Source organism: Idiotropiscis lumnitzeri, chromosome 1 (assembly GCF_059441095.1).
Source record: "Idiotropiscis lumnitzeri isolate Australia: NSW breed Sydney's pygmy pipehorse chromosome 1, RoL_Ilum_1.0, whole genome shotgun sequence".
In the NCBI taxonomy this organism is placed as follows: Eukaryota; Metazoa; Chordata; class Actinopteri; order Syngnathiformes; family Syngnathidae; genus Idiotropiscis; species Idiotropiscis lumnitzeri.
In genome coordinates this window covers 8,884,134-8,903,682 of record NC_142391.1, presented here as the reverse complement: position 1 = coordinate 8,903,682, position 19,549 = coordinate 8,884,134, and the positions used below count along the sequence as shown (strand labels likewise).

Sequence of the window (19,549 nt, the reverse complement as noted above, 5' to 3'; positions counted from 1 at the left end):
AATTGCCCCTTTCGACAATTGGGCTTCAGGGAGTTGTGGAGTTGGATGAGCCCCCCTTAAAGCCGAATATTTTTTTACAGCCCTCAGATCAGGGAGGAAACTTCGTGATCAGCTTACGTAATCATTTGAAACTTTTTATTACCTGCATATCCATTTCCTTTTTGTCAGGAGTGTGCATGAACACTGGATAATGAATATTGCTTTCCAGTTCAAGTTTGTCATTGCGCTTTTGTGCACTGAATGGGTCCGTCCGTCCAGCCTCAATTCGATGTCAAGGCAGCCGTGACAACGATTGCTTCCGAGGGCAAATTTCAAAGTAAAAGCTAAGGAAGGCAATGACATCCATGTAAGTAATACTTGTTCACTTATTTTAAGTCGGCCCATCGTAGCCTATAAACAACCAGTGTGGCGGCCGGCTTGATTAGGCCGACTTCCCGCTAACGGCTACATTCGTGGGTGAGATGGTGGTGAATGCGTTGCCGGAGGGCCGCCGGCAAGACGGTTATCTCCATGTCGATGTGCCTCAGCTTGGATGGTCGGTCAAAATATGTCCTGACGTGAAAGCGGTTCGTGGTACCAAAATTGATTGGGCTCTGGACCGCTAGCCAATAAAACTGTGCTAGGTAAGATGGCTGGTCACATGGTCCCATGCTGTATGTCAGAGGTAGGCAATTCAATCTTCAAACGGGCCTTGAAACCCAATTGTGTTAAATATAAATGTAATGTGTTTTTGTAAAGCTGTAAATTTGTTTTGATTTGAGAAGATACCTTTGTGTTGCCCTGTTATGTTTTGTTGTAATTAGGAATGACAAACTGAAATCTGAAAAGAAAACAGAAATGTATTCAGTTATAGAAAAATGACATATCTACAGATATTAACAATAAACCTTTCCCAGTCTTTAAGTTCATCCATGTGGTCAAGAAAAAAAGGAATACCAAACAACAGGTGTGGGCAAACTATGGCCCGGGGGGCCACATGCGGCCCGTTAAATGTGCCGAACTTGAAAAAAAAATTTAATAAATAAACCTTGTTAATGTTTTATTCTCTAAATACTGTGGTATGTCAAAGACAGATATTTTCTTGTAATATTTTTGTTCATTTTCATTTAAAATTATATATTTTTTTTTCTCCGATAAGGTGAGGTTACCGAAACACTCCATTCATTTGCTTCTGGTCCTGCCCCTCTGTCAAATTTTAGAACCCATTGTGGCCCACCAATCATAAAGTTTGCCCACCCCTGACAAACAACAACCTCTAGTGCTCATTTGAGAACCACGCCAAAATTTGTATGCACACCCCTGTCTGTAGTACTTCATTAGGGTCACAGGGTTCACCCAGGATTAGTCAACAGTCAGATAACATAGGGGAGAACGTACATGAACCGAGATTCCAACAGAAATATGAGACAGTCATCCTAACCAAAAAGCTAACCATGCTACCCTCTTATTTTATAATTACTCCTTTTCAAAGATTGCCATGAAGTGGCTGTTCAACAAACATTTACTGGACAGCTGTCGATTATGTGGATGCTTTCAATTGGCGTTCGTGCACTCCAATCACTCCAAACGCAATTCATTTGCGCCTCGCGATGGCTCATATGCTCTAATTTCTAAGTACTTGCGCATGAATTAGTTATTGTGTGTTAAAAATCATCATCCGCGCAAGCCGAGATGAGTTTCGACTTGTTTGTGGGAGGAAGTGTCTGTCAAAGATCATCGCATTAATTCACATTCACTCTCATGGAGAGAAACATGAATTAAACATGAATCGACTCTAACGTGTCATGGGATTTAGATGGGCTGCGCAGTTTGTCTCATACATGCTGTATAGCAATCGATGCATACGTGTGTTCTGTTATGAGTTTTTTTTTATGAAGAGTGTTTTAGCAGTGTGATGTGACCAAACGGAAATTGAGTAGTGTGTGTGTGAGAGTGTTTCAGTTGTGTGTATGACAGTGTTTTACTACTGTTGAGATTTTTTTTTTAAGCCGACAGACTCCTGAAACGCTCTTTCACACATGACTGAAACACTCTCCCGCTCTATACTCGACCACTCTCACACAGACTAGAGCATTTCAGCAGTGTGGATGACAATGTTTTGGTTGTGCGTGTGAAAAAAACATTCATTAGTGTGGGTGAGAAAAAAAATGTCCGGTGTGTGTGAGCGTTTCAGTAGAGATTGTGAAACAGTTTCAATAGGGGATGAGAGTGTTTCAATAAATATATGAGAGTGTATCACTAATATTCACATTAGTACATTTCATAAGCATAAGTTTTTTCTGTATTGTGTGAGAGCATATCAGGAGTATGCGAGTGAAAAAGGATCTGAAAAAGGATGACATGAGAGTCAGTAGTGTGTGCTGATGAATGTGAATGTGGTAGTTATGAGAATGTTTCAGTTGTGTGAGCGTGAGAGTGTTTCACTTGTTTGTGTGAAAGCATTTCTGTAGTGTTTGAGGGTGTTTCAGAGATTTATCAGAATGTTTTAGTTTTGTGTGGGAGTAGTTCAGTTGTAGTGTGAGAGCATTTCAGTATATTGTGGGAGAGTGTTTCAGTAGTGTATTTGGAAGCATTTCAGTAGTGTGTGAGGGTGTTTTACTAGTGAGTGTGAGAGTTTCACTTGTGTATGGAAGAGCATTTTACTAATTTTCATGAGTGTTTTGGTATCGTGTGAACGGAAAAGTATGTGTTAGAGTGTGTCTGTGCCCTTCAGAAGTGTGAATGAAAGTGTTTCACTTTGAATGTGAGAGAGGTAATCTTGATTCATGTCCCTGGTGGCCTCTCATATACAGAACAGTATATTCACGTTGAGGTCGTTCACATCAAGTCAACCAAGGTCCATCATCTCTCTTCCTCCTTGTCTCTCTCTGCGTTGTTCGAGTCTTCATTTTGTTTGCCCATTTGTCATCTCTCGCTTTACTTTGGCCATTCTTTACTCATTCCTGGGGAAAAAACAAGCTCTTGTAATGCATGGCTAATCATTCGCTGAGCTACCTGCTCATATAATAAAACAAATAATTAAAAAACTTGTTGAGATGCCTTGTCATGGCAACTCACACTACCGCAGGGGTCTCCAATCCTGTTCCTCGAGAGCCGGTGTCCTGCGTGTTTTTCATCTCTCCCGGTTGCAACGCACCTGATTTAAATAATCAGTATCGTTTTCTAGCTTCTGCAGACCTTGCTGATTATCTGATCATTTGAATCAGGTGTGTTGCGGCAGGAAGAGATGGAAAACAGACAGCAGCCATTGAGGAACAGGATTGAACACCCCTGCTCTACCGACTGCGAGGAAAAAAAAACGCCACTGTTGACGTTAAAGAATTCACCCAAGGTACTGTAAAAAGTCCAAATAATGAAGAAATAAATGAAAAAAACAACCTGAAGGTAAATATGGGTTTGCAAAATGCTGATTTGCATAAATAAGAGCAGATGACATGAAGCAATATTGGCCTCATTTATTGGAGGCGAGCAAATCTGACTTCACATCACTGATACGCGCCATTACAACAACTCTGTGTGCAACGCTACTTCATTTAATGTCCTTTTATTGGAAGACCGCACATATTGTATTGTTGCTTCATGCCCAGGCCTCAATCCAGCCTGCCATGTGCATACATACACACACACACACACACACACACTGCGTTGCTTTCACTGATGTTCGTCGGCCAGGAAATGAAAGGCAGCGTATCGCCGAGTAATAACGTTGTGGTGATGATGAACTGGCGGTGAAGCAAGATAAAGATGCATTCCAAGAACAACACAACAACCATAACGGAGAACGTCTCTGCTCTGTACATTCACCACATGGATGTTTATTGCTCAAATCAATATGTTAAGTCCAAACAAGCATCCGTTGTGGTTGCTTAGATACTTTTTATAGAGGCAGTCCATGTTTTTCAGATGGATTCGTTTTCTCAGTCACTACAAGATTACAGCATTGGTCAAAGAAAACGATAGATGATCAGTTCCCTGACTTGTCAAGAGAGAAACATTACAACAGTGCTCCCATATGGACGCGCTCATATAATGCAAGTGGACAGCCTCCACCAGGAAGGGATGAAGGAAATTTCACAAACATGACACCATTTTCGAGGAATGGGAATCATCTTGAGAAGACCCTGAAGGAGAGGCATAAAATGTGGGCAACTAGGATTAGGAATTTTTGATCAGTGTTGCACAAACTTTAATACGACAAGGCAGACGTTTGAGAAAATATCAAGGCGCATTACCAAACGTCACAAAAAAAAAAATATATATATACACTTTTTGAACTCATCACAATTTTGTCTCATCTACTCACAAAGAAGAGCATTATTATGTCTGTCACTCTAGCATAGATGAATGAAGTAAATGGAAAAAAATTATGTCGCAGTTGGGAATTAATGATTAAGACTCTGGGTGAAACTACTTTATCACGATTAAACTTGACTTTTACAACTTCGTACATTTTCAGTCCTGGAAAGATACAAACAGCAACGTTGGAGTCCAGTAATTGGACCTTGTGGGATAAAAAGGGTCTCTAAGAAGTCCCCCTGGTGCTCCTCAATACATTTAATAGCATACAGGAATGGTCCCCAAACGTTTTTGCGCCGTGGCTCGGTTCATACAACTCCCTATCTTTTGCGGACCCGCAACGGGGTGAGGGCGGAGGATTCTGTGTGCTGGCTGCATATTCTGGAGAGAGGGCTTCGCACATGGTTTAGCTTTTACTCATTTCGCTAGCATGTGGGTTGTTTGGGGCAGAAAACTAAAAAGAAGATTGAACAAATGTAGTGTGCAACCAAGAGATTGATAAAACTATTCGACTATTCGATTGGAATGTGCAGGTGATGGTATGCTTGATGGGCAGAGACCAAAGTCAATTTGTAGTCGATGATGTCTTATCATTTTTTTTACCTACATGCAGTCTTACAACCCTGCAGCATTTCTAGCTCTGTCACACATACATTTACTGTTTCACTCGTGAGGCAATGTGACCTCTGCAAATTATTTGCGACTTGTAACTACATACCTCGGGTCAAGAGTTTCCAACATAAATCATTAGTTTTGCGTTCTAAAAATGGGAAACAAGTCTTGGGCAATTGACTGTGATTGCTTTTTACTGAGCTCTTTTTTTTAAAAACAATGTGAAAACTTTTCTTCTCATGTTGTCTTTTTTTAATGGAAAAAAAACTCACTAGAGCATGTTGTGACAAAGTTTGCAACGCTGATTGTGCTTTTGTAAACTTCACTGTTCACGACTGTCGTTAGCGTGAAACCAGTGCACTGATCAACTACTAATGGTTAATAAATACTGAATTTAATTCAGTTAAATCACTTTATTTTAATATTTTGTTTGAGCCATTCATATAATATAGGTCAAACAGATGGTGTTTTATGTTCTTTGACAGACTAATTGGAAAGATATCTCCAATTAAATGGATCCAAAAAGGGTTTATGGAATTGTAATTTTCTCAATGTCCCACTAGGAGGAGCAGCTATACTGCACTGTGCTGAATATAATTCTGCCTTTGGTCATTTATTTGGCAAGGATTCGGTGGGACATACTGCATTGTGCTCGTCTATGACGAAAAAGTTATAGTTTATTGGTTTGCATTCATTGTTGAAAAGCTGCTATTACTCCTGATCCAACACTGCCCCCTAGAGGCAGTCCGTAGATGGAGCAGCCAGCCACGAAAGTTTGTCATGTCGCTGAAAATAACCACGATCTGCTGCCTATCCCACTTCTACGCGGCTGTTTAATTTATCATAAATTATTAGTATTTCCCGCCCCCACGAGGAAATGAAGGACTACTCCTTCATTTCAACGACAATTCCTCCCCACTGTTGTGGGAAGCAGAAGCAGCCAGCTCGAGATCAGTCACATGGTGCGTGATTATTAACTCGTGGAGCCGCCACACAGACACACGCTGGTGCGTGCTGGTGCGTAAAGTGCGCGTGTCCGTCGGGAAATTGCGACCTGCTGACACTCAACAAGCCTCCACTATGCCTCAGAAGAGCAAACGAGACAAGGTGAAGTGGACTTCCCCGCCCCGCCCCCAAATTTACTGAACTCGGGTTGCTTATTTATTTATTTTTTCGTATGTGTGTGTCCAATTCAGGACTCGACGAAGTCTGGAAAGACTAAAAAAGCTGCAAGTGAAAATGGGCCTGCAGGCGATGATGTAAGTGACACTGTGCTGTTTGTTTTCTCCGAATTAACATGATAAAAATATCACGTTTCCTCTAAATCATTAAAGCACAATACTTGGTTTTGTGGCTGGTTCAACCACTGTGTACAGATATAGTTTTTTTTATCATTAATATCTTCTTCAGTTCTTGGGTGTTTACTTTTTCGGAGTTATTTTTCAGATTGTGTCATGAATTTAATACACTTTCTTCCTATAATCCTCGCCCTCGCGTCTAAAATCATGCCACAGATTTCTTTGGATTGTTAATTTTTAATTTGACATGAACAATTGCATCATTAAATCAGTTTCTCGTGCGACAACATGGCATGATATTGTGACTTTATTACTTTATTTTGTCCTCTTACTCTGGCTTTCTTTTTAATTTATATTTATATATATATTTGTCATATCATTTAGAAAAAGAAAAAAAACATATGGGGATCCGTGTGGCAATAAACTTTCTTCCTTCTGACTGTCTTGAAGGAATGAATATTCTTATTTTTTTTTAAAAGGCATATATTTTAATTCAGATTTTTAGAAAATAGAGGTTTGTTCTGCTGAATAAGAAGTCCTATAGTATTACAAGAAAAAAAAATACATTTTTGAAATTCAATAGTCAAAAGATCACTTTCTTCTTTTGTTAAAATGGAAGTCAAGTCCCAATTGTCTAAACACACGATTCAATTTAATATTGCATTTGTGGAAAAAGAATTGCGAAGATTAACCCTCCTGTTTCCAACTATCCCACAAAGCTGACATTTTAGGCAGCACCGCCCAGTTCTGACGTCAAAATGCCCACAGATTCATTTTGAGAAATTCACAGCTTAACTGTTTTCCATCTTTGGTCACATTTTGTTCGCTGGGCAATCGATTGGTTGTCGATAAATCGATTAAACCAAGTGGGTTCAAACTTTTTCATTTGAAGGCTGCGTACAGAAAAATGAAAGGATGCAAGATCCGCTTTGAAATTCTATGAGATAAATTCACTGACAGACACTGAAATCAATCAAGTAAGCCATTATGTAATTTTTATATTTTCCTCGATCCAACCCTGCACTGAACACAGACCAAATCCCATCTTCACATTCAAAGGCAAGGGCAAACTGTAGTACGCCAACCATTTTTACAAACAGTTCAATGTGAAACGTTAATGTTGATAAATTTCATGTGCTGTGTGATTGGCTGGCAACCAGGAAAGTAAATAAACCTCATCTCGTCGCCAACATCCCCTGGCTCCAACTCCCTGACAACCCCAAATGCATCTGTGATCTTAAGTGTCACTAGGATCTGCTTGAGCAACTGTTTGACGCGTGTGACAGCTTTGTCAGCTCCAATAAGCCTGCCCTCTCTGCCCAGAGAAGCAATTCTGTACTGCCCACCGCAGCCGGCGATCCGATTCCTCCCCGCCGAGAACCACCCGATCTGACAGGGAGCGGAACTTGACCCTTAAGCACATCACCTCGCCTCCTCCCGTCTTCCTCTCAACATTGAATTACCTTGTGCCCTTTCTCCCTGATTGCTTGTTTCCGCAGGCCTCCAACAAAAAAGTACCTCCCGCCACTCAGATGATGAGGGTAAAGCAACCGGGGTCACACTCGGCGATGCGGAGGGAGAAGAGGTTCAGCTCTTCGTGCTTCGCCCTCAGCGCCAACAGAGAGTTGCACAAACTGGATGTGCTCGTAGGTATGGTGGTGAAACGCACACTGGTCACTTCATTAGGGACGATCCTAATTTGAATTGACCTCAGACAGAAAGCATAATGTACAAAAATTGGAACAAAGTTAAAAAGTTCACGTTTTTAGACGTTGCAGGAATTCATCCTGTTTTTGAAATAATTCTATGGCACAGTGTGAACAAATATGAAAGCAGATACCAGTGGATTGCGGGGGATTGGGGGGGGGCGGGGCTCTGGTATCCACCTGAGAGGGGGCATCGACTTTGTGCTGTCATATCTAGACCGGAATATTTTACGGAATGTTTTGTGGTTGTCTGCATCTGCCGTGGTGCATGTATAGTTGCAAGGCTTGAAGTATTTTTTTTTTCTTTGAGGAGCAATTTTGTCAATCAATGACTTAATTTGAAAAGCCAATTAGTAATCATAATGAGCGATTTATTTTCCGGTTAAGAATGACAGAATTTTATTAAACAATAAAAATACAACAATATAAAAGGGGCGGCAGCTATTGAATATTTCAGTATTCACTATTCGTACTGAAAATTCTATAAAATAATCGTGTATTCAAATAAAAGTCATTCATTTATTTATTTATGAGTTATTTAAAAAGGCTTTAACAGTCTATGCGCAACTTTGCTTGAGCAGCCCGTATTTTACGAAGTAGGATACGACATACTAAATTCGGTTCATGGCTGTGCATTTATGAGCTTAAAGCAGCTCACTAGGAATAAGGTCATTACTATTGTTTTAACACTTTCAAAAACAAATGAAAAAAAATAACAAACAAGCTTTGATTGGTCGTCGCCATTTTACAGCGCGTAACGATGCATTCAAGGAGCTCGGGCGTAGCTATACTAGATGGTTCCGATAGCCTCTGAGTGTCTAGCCATTCTTGCCGTAATAATATGCTTCAGAACAGTGCAAAGAAAGGCTCAGACACCACTCGTGGCTAAGTTTCGTGCCTCTCTAATCACACCCCCACACACACCCCCACACTTACACACACAGATCGAGAGAGTGCGGAAAAGAGAGCGGTAGAGAGAGACAGAGTGAGAGAGAGAGAGAGAACGCACGCTGCGCGTAGTTGCAACAGGCTGCAACGACATCGATGATTTTTTTTTCAATAGTCTGAACAATCTCAACGTGTGAGGAACGTAACAAGATTCTTTAACATTTGTCAGTTCTATATTTTTTTTCATATAAATGCCGGCCCATTCGCAGTTTTAACATTTTAACGCTGTCAGTTGTTGCGCAAAATAGAAATTACGTCACAAACAGCGCTTACTTTCAGCCTTGAATTTTTAATTTTTAATTTATTTATTATTGCTCCTGAACTGATTTTCATGAGATGTGCATGTGCACTCTCTCTATATCTCATGTCTCAAATACTTCATTCTCCTCCCGTGCAGGCTTTTACCGACCTGTTTTTGAGGGAGGCATTGCATGTTTGTCTGACATCAACAAACTCAATCATATTAAGAATTTAGAGCGCAGGTGGATCCTCATAACCACCTTTTTTAACCTTGAGGTCGCACTACATAATTGATAGGCTGCTGCCCACTGGCTTTATTTGTGATGCAAATGCTGTGCAATCAACTGCGCCTCTAGACATACCAGGAGAACAGAACCGATATTTCCATCACAAGGCTCACAAGATTGTAAGATAATGCGGACTTGATGGAAGTGGACGATACATGTGGTAGTCAGTCCAACGGAAAAGGAGCATCCGTGACTGCGCAGAGGCAATTTGTGATCTAGATAATGATACTAGTCAGCAAACACGCCATTGTTGTAATCCGCGGTATTGATTCCCTCCACTTGTGCTTTTTATATTGGTGCCAATTCCAAGGCAAGAAAATCGGGTTGAGGTTTGACAATTGACATTTATTTTTCATGGCTTCTTTGTTTACACAGCATTACCCGCAGTGTAGCCTAAGTGGTTTCCTTTTGTATGAGGCTGGGGAATAATACATGTTGTGTTCTTAAGAGTATTTTGGGGTGATGTCCCACTTGCTTCCCAAAGCCAAAATCATTTTTATCTTTAATCGTGAGAGTCGCAGCTTCATGCACTCTCAAGTACTGTCTCCTGCAACTGCGTCCATGTAGAAAATTATTTTTTGTCTCGGTTCAAGTGCTGAGTATCATGTTTTGAGGCTCATTGCAGTGACATGGATTCAAACTCATTTGGGTTGATATCTTGGTTCTCTAGTCATATTGTTATTTTATTTTATTTTATTTTATTTTATTTTATTTTACTTTATTTTATTTTACTTTATTTTATTTTAGATCCATCTTCTATTGCTCTTGTGCTTATTAGGGTGGCAACTGAGCAGGAGCATATCCCTGCTGACCTTGACTAATATTCATCTTCACAATAGATGTTTATACAGCCAATATTTTTCTTTCATTCATAAATTGCAATCATCTTTGAATTTATGTGCGAGAGTAAGCAAACAAAGATAAGCAAATAACTCAATATTTAGTTCTAAAAGCACGCTCACCATTTGTGAAAAGGAAGGACACAAGCAAGCAGTTCGCCTGCCCTGTAAATCCATGGTATGGAAAAAAAATAACAACAACACATTCATAAGGAGGAAAAGCCTTGAATGTGGTCACAAATAACACTCGTGACCACACAAGAACTGCTTGGCCTCGGCAGTCATCCATGAAAAAAAAAGTCGTGTCGAAAGCCCACTTCCAACGTAGCAACTAATATAATGTCTCAAGGAATATCGCTGCCATTGTACTTGCGACAGAAAATGGATAGCAGCTAATTTTATAATGAAGAAAAAGTGTTCATTACTGAAGTTGTTTTGGGTTCGCTTTGGATTTACTGTGTCAACATCACAGTAATTTCTCCTTAGTCTTCCGTCTAAATGTTATTAAAGACCCAACGGTTTCTAATTAGGCTGGTTAGATGTTTATTTTGCGGGGGTAAAAAAACAGTTATAAGGCAGCAGTACTCTAGCGCAGACATAATTATTGAACTTCAATTTAACTGCCTGTACATTTTTCGGAGCTATCGAAAGTGCATGTTTCCAAAATTCCAAAAGTCAAGCCTACTAATGCTGTTTTTAAAGGAGTCTTTAAGTATTTTCTGCCACAATTTACAACAGCTCCAAGTTGTCGTTCTTCTTGTATCAAAATACGCCCCAAAAAATGTGTACGTATACGACTATGGCTGATTCTGTCACATGCAAATGCTGCGTACGGCTTTTGCTACCTTGATGACCAGGACCCAAGCTAGGTCATGAGAAAGCAAGCGACTTCCTACTTAAAAAATACAAGAAATAATAATAATTACTGCCGATAAAACTCACACCAGCAGCTTTTTCAGGTCTTATTGAAGATCACAGAAAACTCTCAGGCTTTCTCCCGAACAACAGATGTTCACCATTCCACGCCCTGCCTGCATACGGATGCTGAAGCCTCCACTAGATAATTCAACCAATATAAAAAAAAACAAATCCCAAATAAATAAAAACATAAATAAATATGGTGGGCAACTGGTTAGCACGATGGCCTCACAGTGCAGAGGTCGCTGGTTCGATTCCGGCTCCGGCCTTCCTCTGTGACATTTGCATGTTCTCCCCGTGCCTGTGTGGGTTTTCTCCGGGTACTCCGGTTTCCACCCACATTCCAAAAAAAACATGCATGGCAGGTTGATTGGACACTCTAAATTGCCCCTAGGCATGAGTGTGAGCGCGGATGGTTGTTCGTCTCTGTGTGCCCAGCGATTGGCTGGCAACCAGTTCAGAGTGTGCCCCGCCTACTGCCCAAAGATAACTGGGATAGGCTCCAGCACCCCCCTGCAACCCTCGTGAGGAGAAGCGGAACAGATAATGGATGGCTGGATAAATAAATAAAGCCAGGAAAGACTTGATTGCATTTCAACAATATTTCATCAGCAAGTCACCACTTTAGAGTAGCAACATGGCACGTGACGTAACTAAACTGAAATAGCCCCCACCTGGATGTCAACGATTTAGCTTAATTTCACTTTTGGTCGGTGTGTAGCCCAACAATTAAAAAGCCAATTGACAATTTTATGCCCCCAAAAGGGGACACTCCAGTTGCAAGCCAAGTGCAAGCATGTTTTTTTTTTTTCCCCCCTTAGGTTAGCACACAACGTTGTAAAGCACTGAGTGGTTTCATGTAGCGTTCTGTTGTGGCCAAACGAGTCAGAAGGTCAACACTGCATGTTTCATGAGCATGAATAACTGATGGCTCATCTGCAACTATCGACTCTGCTGCCACACTCTGTTTAAAGGTAGAAATGAAAATAATCAAGGAAATATGAAATGATATACAAATTAAAGTACAGTTGGAGTTCATTTGTATTTAACTTTTTAGGCATTTGGATGTAATCGGAATGAACAATTTAATTTTTAATCTTGTATTTAGGTGCAATTTTTGTTAAATCTATGTGTAAGTAAGTTTTTCCATTTCCTATATTTAAGGGTGGTGTTAATGTTCAAACTGGCCATAATTTTACCGGGATTTACAATAATATGGAATATACTTTTTACTTCTTGTTTTTGATGAACACTTGAGCCTAAGCAACTTTATTTTAGTGTTGGTCATTATGGGGATACGTGGAGAGACAAGTATTTTGTATTTAAGTGATACTCAATGTAAAAGGTTTGAGAGCAACTGATTAAAAATGTTGCTGATGTGTTCATTTTTGGATTGTCACAAGCAAGAAGTAGGAAGAACATTGCGTTGGTTTTGGGGGAATTCCATTGGATTTCTTGGAAAGGCAGAAAGCATTGTTGTGTCTATCCAGTTTACAAAAAGTCAAGTCCAAAATGGTCTTGGCGCTTTCTACTCTGAGCCGGTCCAATCAAACAGTAAGTGGCAGCTTTCAAAACACTGTTGCCTGTTGTCATGGCTGAGGAATGTTGTACAAGTAGCAGCTCTTTGAGGAGCTTTGGAGCATTGGGGAGAGGACAGAACTGCATTGATGCACTTGGTCTCTCATTCCTTTCTTTCCTTTTCCACTACAGTGAAACCTCCAAAGTCAAACATGTCAAAAGGAGTATAACGAGGAGTTAAAACAAACATTGTGAGGAAACTAGGGCTAAGAAACTAAACACAAACCTCAAAAGTGTATGAAAGTGTCAGGCTGATCAGAACAATTAGATATCTATTCATGGCAATAACGCGACTACATGTGACACAGGCCCTTCGTCTTATAAGTGGGGCATACAAAATGCATATCAGGGAAAAAAAGTATTATTAGTGTACAATACAGGCATTTGATTATCATATACTCTATTTGCGCAGCACTGACTCACGTAATCGACAGATTAAACAATCAACAATACATACTGTGTAGCCTACATAGCATAACAAGCAATGCCACAACAACATATTAGATGTAACACCAGAAAAAAAAAATCAAACGCATATCAAGGAAGTGTTAGTAAACTATAATTAGTAAGTTATCTGCATCACCCTGGCTGTTGCTAAAGGCTATCTGAGTTACAAGAAGGAACACTTAGCCTGTCAGTGATGATGACGCTATCTTTAGCACGTAGACACCGAAGTTGAAGGTTCATTATGAATACTGATGTTGTCCATCTGTACCCCTCCAGACTTGAGTAGGTTTCTCACAAGTGGGATGGCAGAAGGGATTATGCCATTTGTTACGATGACTGACTCGCCGTATGACGCATCATTATATGTATCGGTTGTGGTTAACATTAAGTTTTGGGTGGTACCATTTAATCAGTAGTAGGCGGTCAGTGCCTTCAAGGCCTTTTCTGCTAGCCTAACATAATCAAGAAATCATGATCATATTCTTCACATTGATGTTATATTATATCCTAATGTTAAATTTTTACTTTAGACTTTTTATCCAATCAGAATTCAGCTAGCTCGTGTTGCCAGGCAGATTTCATAATACCAGAAGCACTCACTATTCATTCGAGGCTTTCAGATGCAATCGTGCGGGCGTCTGTTCCGTGTTTCAAGGGATCTTTTACAGTTAATAGACAATTGCGATGGCCAATCAGATCACGAGTTGATGACAGTAAGGCCTTCTCGCTGGCCTTTCGCTAAAGATGATGAACTCGGCTTGTGATTGGATACTCACTTGTGAGGGGGCAGCGCTATGCACATTCAACATCAACGACCAGAAAGTCGTAACTGGCGACCTTTTGAAAGTCTAAAATATATTCTTGCTTTTTTAACCACAATGGTCGTAGGAGGGAAAAGTGTGGATTTAATTGCAGATACACTTGCGAGGCCTTTTTCAAGACGGACCTTTCAAGAGAAGCTAGGTCGTTCAAGACTCACTCAGTAGTGCGTAACATTCTTTCTGTATATTATTTCTCTAGCCGTGTTGTCATAAATGATGGTAATATGAGGGGCATTAATTTCAAGTTGGACTAAGTACGTGTGAAATGCACGGCATGCCACTGCATTCAATATCAATATGATTAAAATTAAGTCCAGACAGATTAATCAGATGGCCGATGTATTTAAATAATACATTCAATTGAATTCAAATGAAAAGAAATCGGCCAATATAAGCGCTTTAAAAATGAGATCTCATTATCCACATCAGGTACTCCTGCATAGTCTGCTGAGATCCAATATAAGAGAACTGTCTGCATTTTAGGAGATGCTCCACTGACAATAAATCAGGAATGTCCTGAAGTTATTTTTAATTACGTCACGTATTTAAATGACTGCTTAATGTCTATGGAATGATTGTGAGACGATGTGTGTGTGGGGGGGGGCAGTCTTGTGTTATGAATGTGACTGCACTGTGTGTTCTTGGTACATCATGTCAAATGACTTCCACAGTTATAAATAAATGGAGCGTATGTTTTCATCGCACAATTTTTTTTTTTTTTTTTAGAATTAGAAATCCCTTTATTGTCATTGTACTCAAGAGTGCAACGAGATTAGAGAGCTCCCCTCTCCAGTGCAATACAACAAATACAGACAAATATATAAATTAGATAAATAAGAGAGTGCAATGGAAAATAATACTGAATAGGGTATATAAAAACACATCACGTTGCTGTTCTGCAAGGTAAGGGTGGTCGTGTGTGTGTGTGAGAGTTCAGAATAGAGATGGCTCTTGGAAAGAAACTGTTTCTCAGTCTATTGGTCCTCGATTTGATGCATCTGTAGCGCCTGCCAGAGGGCATCAGGTCGAACAGGTGTGAGTTTGGGTGGGTATTGTCTTTGACGATGTTGAGAGCCCTTCTGAGGCACCGGGCGGTGTAGATGTCCGACAGTGAGGGGAGAGGGCAGCCAATAATCCTTTGCGCTGTTTTGACCGTCCTCTGGAGTAGGGCTGGGCGATAAACCGAAAATTTACCGTTACCGAAATTTATTACAATGACCGAAATCATTTTGCCCATGTCGGTAAATTCTGTGTTTAAAAAAAAAGAAACGCCTTTGCTGTCTGCGGCAATGTTCATGCCCCTTTAAGACAACTACGGCGCCTCTAGTCACGTGACTCCACCCGTCTGATCGAGAAAGAAAACAGACGTCGCTGTTGTAGCTGGCGATTCAAATCCAGAAGCTTTTTCACCACCCACAACACAACCATGCTGTGCTGAACGTTCAAAGTGAGAAGCAAGGTTCGACAAGTGACAACAGCCCATTAACGGAGGCGACACCATACGAGAGAACGTCTCAGAGGTGAACGCGATAGCCTAGCACATAGCTAAAGATAAAGCTCCTCTAGTTACGTGGCGCGCACAGGATTTAAATGCTTCATGAAAGCCGTATTTCCCGATATGGACTACATCGGGCCGGGAGCTTAGACATGTCAAGCATTTTGCATCTACATCCGACTTGTGGTCGGGTCGCAACATGGATCCCTGATTGAGCCTGACTGTGCATTACATAGACGACAAGTGGCGACCGCGCACCAGAGTACTCGAGACGTCACATTTTCCCCGATGATGCACACTTGTTTATTTGGCTTGCATTGACATTTTCTTTCATTTTATTCAGCATTTTTTTATTTGCTATTATTTACATCATGAGAGCATCTTGGCGCAATCTGTTTGCAGCAAAAGATTTTGCAAGAGGTACCCTTTTTCTTTGTGACATTGTTCAAGTCATGCAAAGCAAGCTATTTGGAATGTTTATACAAATGATTTTTGTACTTTTATTTTTCATTGAAAGTAATGTGTACCAGTTGGTCAATAAAAAAAAACAGTCAATATCCATTTCCTCCATTTATTTTGATTTTAGTCCACGGGGGAAATTCATCGTGCATTTATCGTTATCGAGGTAAAATTGCTCAATTTCTCGCAATATGGATTTGAGGTCATATCGCCCAGCCCTACTCTGGAGCCTCACTCTGTCCGCCTCAGTGCAGCCGCTGTACCAGGTGGAGACACAGTACGTCAACAGGCTCTCGATGGACGAGTGGTAGAAGGCCAGCAGCAGCTTCCTGTCCAGGTTGAATTTCCTGAGGACTCTCAGGAAGTGCAGACGCTGGTGGACCTTCTTTACCACTGCTGTGGTGTTGTGAGTCCAAGAAAGGTCGTCGGAGATCTGTACTCCCAGGAACTTGAACGTGTGGACCCTCTCCACACACACGCCTTTGATGCAGAGGGGGGGCGGCACCGTCTTGTTCCTCCTGAAGTCGACGACGATCTCCTTTGTTTTTGCAATGTTGAGTTGCAGTCTGTTGTCCTCGCACCAAGCCGTCAGCCTCCGGACCTCCTCTCTGTAGGCTGTCTCGTCACCTTCCGAGATCAGACCGACCACTCTCGTGACGTCAGCAAACTTACCGATGGTGTTGTCACCGTGGGCCGGGCTGCAGTCGTAGGTGTAGAGGGCGTACAGGAGAGGGCTCAGCACGCATCCTTGAGGGGAACCGGTGCTCAGCATGCGGGTGGAGGACGTGTAGGGGCCGAGCAACACAGTCTGGGGTCTGTTGGTCAGAAAGTCCTTAATCCAGATGCGTGTGAGGGCAGGGAGGCCGAGAATGTCCAGTTTGGCGACGAGGGTGTCGGGGATGATTGTGTTGAATGCCGAGCTGTAGTCCACAAAGAGCATCCTTGCATAGCTCTGCTGTTGTTCCAGGTGGCCCAGCACAACATGCAGAACAGTGTCGATGGCGTCCTCAGTGGATCTGTTAGCCCGGTAGCCCAACAAGAGCAACCTTTTCAAAATAAGCAAGTTGGCTACCCAAAATGAACCATTTTGTATTTCTGTTTTTATTCGAAAACTGTATTTATTATGCACCATATGTCTTGGTAAATATTTACAAGTCACCGTTCTGAGTTTGAATCATGGCTCTCTGTCTCTATCATGTGTTTCATTTCACTCATTAATTCTCAGAATGTGTCATATTCTATGTTGTGTATGTCACTAATCGCTTAACTTTTAAGATTAGAACGTAATATTTAAGACAGTGAATGCTGCTTTGGCGCTGCTGCACATTTAAATAGCTTTCCTCACTTCCACGTCCTGTTTCATAATTTTATAAAGCTTGTGTACGTCACGAAATGCAGCAGTTTTATATAAAGAGAGTGACTCACACACTTTTTATTATTTTTGCTACACAGCAATTTGACGTTGCTCTGGATTATAGTGCGTGGGCCAACTACCGGTTCACTTTTCCTATTCAGCACAAAATGTCTCTTTAGCATGACAGTCATTGATCTCCAATATGAATTGTCGCATTGAAAGGCTTGTATGTGAGTACCCTCAAGTGCGGTCCTCATCCCCTTTCAAGTAGTTTATTCTTGTCTCCTTTTATTGGTCACTGAGGACATATGCTCTTCATCTACATCCTCACACCGTCTTTGATGTAGAATGGTGGGCGGTCAGGGCCAGCAATAAATTGTCTTGGCCAAACCACTATCACTGACCCCTCTTTACAACATCAATTCTAATACAAGGGCCATGAAATTTGTTCAGTTTTTCTATTTTGTTCATTTTGCAGAATTTATTTTGACTACACTGCTTCCAGTATGTTAACATGTGGACGTTAGATTTTTTTTTTGTCCAGGTTCCAGTCCCAATTTTTTATATATATATATATATATATATATATATATATGTATATATATATATATATATATGCTTATTGGCAGTATATACGATTTTTGTTGGTTAAAAAAATAAAAAACATAACATACATATAGATATATATATCAGATATTACATTTAATCACCATGCCTTTCACAACCACATTTCCAAACTTTTGCATTTTCTGCCCCGAGAGAACACTCTTCAACAAATAAAAAATCTCACCTCATTCCAAATGATTGTTTAAAATGTGAGTGAGGGATACTGTGCAAAATGGCTGCTCCTGTTTTTAGCCTGTTATGAAACTTTGATTCACCATGGGTTATGATGTAATATATTACGTAAATTTGTAATTATTATATTATGTAAGTATGCAACTACATCACATTATACTTTTATTTTGCTTTTTACCACTCTCCTGTCTGTAGCTAGGTCGACATCGTGAATGAGAAAACGGGGATAAACTTGTAATTTAACTATCGGCTAGTCAACACACGAAAATGAAATGGTTCAAGTTTCAGCATTTAAAAATGAGCATTTACTGTATGTGTGCCAGTCTTCTCTTGAAGTAGACACAAGCAAAATAACTTTTCTGCACATGTAAACAATATTTCAACAATTGAACTAGCATTTATGGTTAAATTGGCCACACATTAAACCATCTGTTCATATTGAATTCGAGTATAGACATGGATGAATTTGCTTTAATGATGTGACTCACTTTGTTCAGCAAAAATTTGAGTTTGCCTTGAGTAATCTTGTGAAGAATGCAGTCATTTTGCATAGAGGAAAAACATGTGGAGGTAACTCAGCAGGGGATTTTGCTCTGAGATGATACGCCATAGACGTGCAGCTAATATGTGATTTGAATTTGGCTTTGGAAGGTCCACAAATTATGTCAAGCTGAAAGTTAAACTAACGTGTTTGTCCATCTTCGTGCCAATGACTCGTGCTCAGTGTTTTGCTGCACATGTAAAAGGAGATTATAGGCTGCCACAGAAAGTAATAAAAATGCATTAACTGAGGAAATTCTTTTGAAAGCTTTAAATAATTACAATAGTTTTTTGTAATAGTTATTGTGTAGTTATGACTTTGCACCAACTTGAGATAAAAGCACAATGGTTGGTGGAAGTGACTCAACTGACTTCACAACAAAAAGTAGTGTGGCAGATGGAATTAGTGGACAATTAATAAAATTAATTTCTGCATGGCCCAATACTTTGTCGAACTGAGCTGAAATGACTGTGACTGTAACAATGGCAATGTCGAGATATTGAAATTGCCATGATATCTTAGCCGTCATGTTATGATGTTAAATTCAGCACATTTGCATCAAAAATGACTTTTACTTTGTCAGTTAAAATTAAAATTATTAAAATGTAATTAAAATAATTAAAAACTGTCTTTGAACACGCTTGACACTCAATAATTTTAAGCTCCAAATCCTCCACCAGATGATACCGACATCCATCCAAATGGGACAAAGTTGTGAAATAAACAAATCGATTGAACTCTTTGATGTGGGCAAGGAAGGGCCTGGCTGCTTGGCCCAGGCAGCGTCACCAGAGACAAGCAACTGAGGGGCGGTGCCTCTCAGGCGAAAAAAAAAAGGAAAAAAATCCCGCACACTTCCCGCCCCTTTGACCCTTCTCAGCCAATCGCCTTTTCACCTTGCAGGAGTTCTCT

At 40.5% G+C, this 19,549-nt stretch overlaps 1 protein-coding gene across 1 annotated transcript; it reads left to right on the top strand.

The window, feature by feature from the left end:
• The first annotated feature begins 472 nt into the window (after positions 1-472).
• LOC148343070 (uncharacterized) lies at positions 473-19,443 on the top strand. Its single transcript, XM_088307427.1, has 4 exons — positions 473-664; positions 6,105-6,167; positions 7,706-7,852; positions 19,318-19,443. Exons 1-4 carry the CDS (start codon positions 629-631, stop codon positions 19,441-19,443), a joined length of 372 nt encoding a protein of 123 aa, XP_088163553.1. The 5' UTR covers positions 473-628.
• Positions 19,444-19,549: the final 106 nt, after the last annotated feature.

Coding starts and splice junctions, on each gene's coding strand:
- LOC148343070 (XM_088307427.1), top strand. CDS start 629: ATGGCTGGTCACATGGTCCCATGCTGTATGTCAGAG. Junction 665..6,104: donor TCCCATGCTGTATGTCAGAG/GTAGGCAATTCA, acceptor TGTCCAATTCAG/GACTCGACGAAGTCTGGAAA. Junction 7,853..19,317: donor TGCACAAACTGGATGTGCTC/GTAGGTATGGTG, acceptor ATCCTCCACCAG/ATGATACCGACATCCATCCA.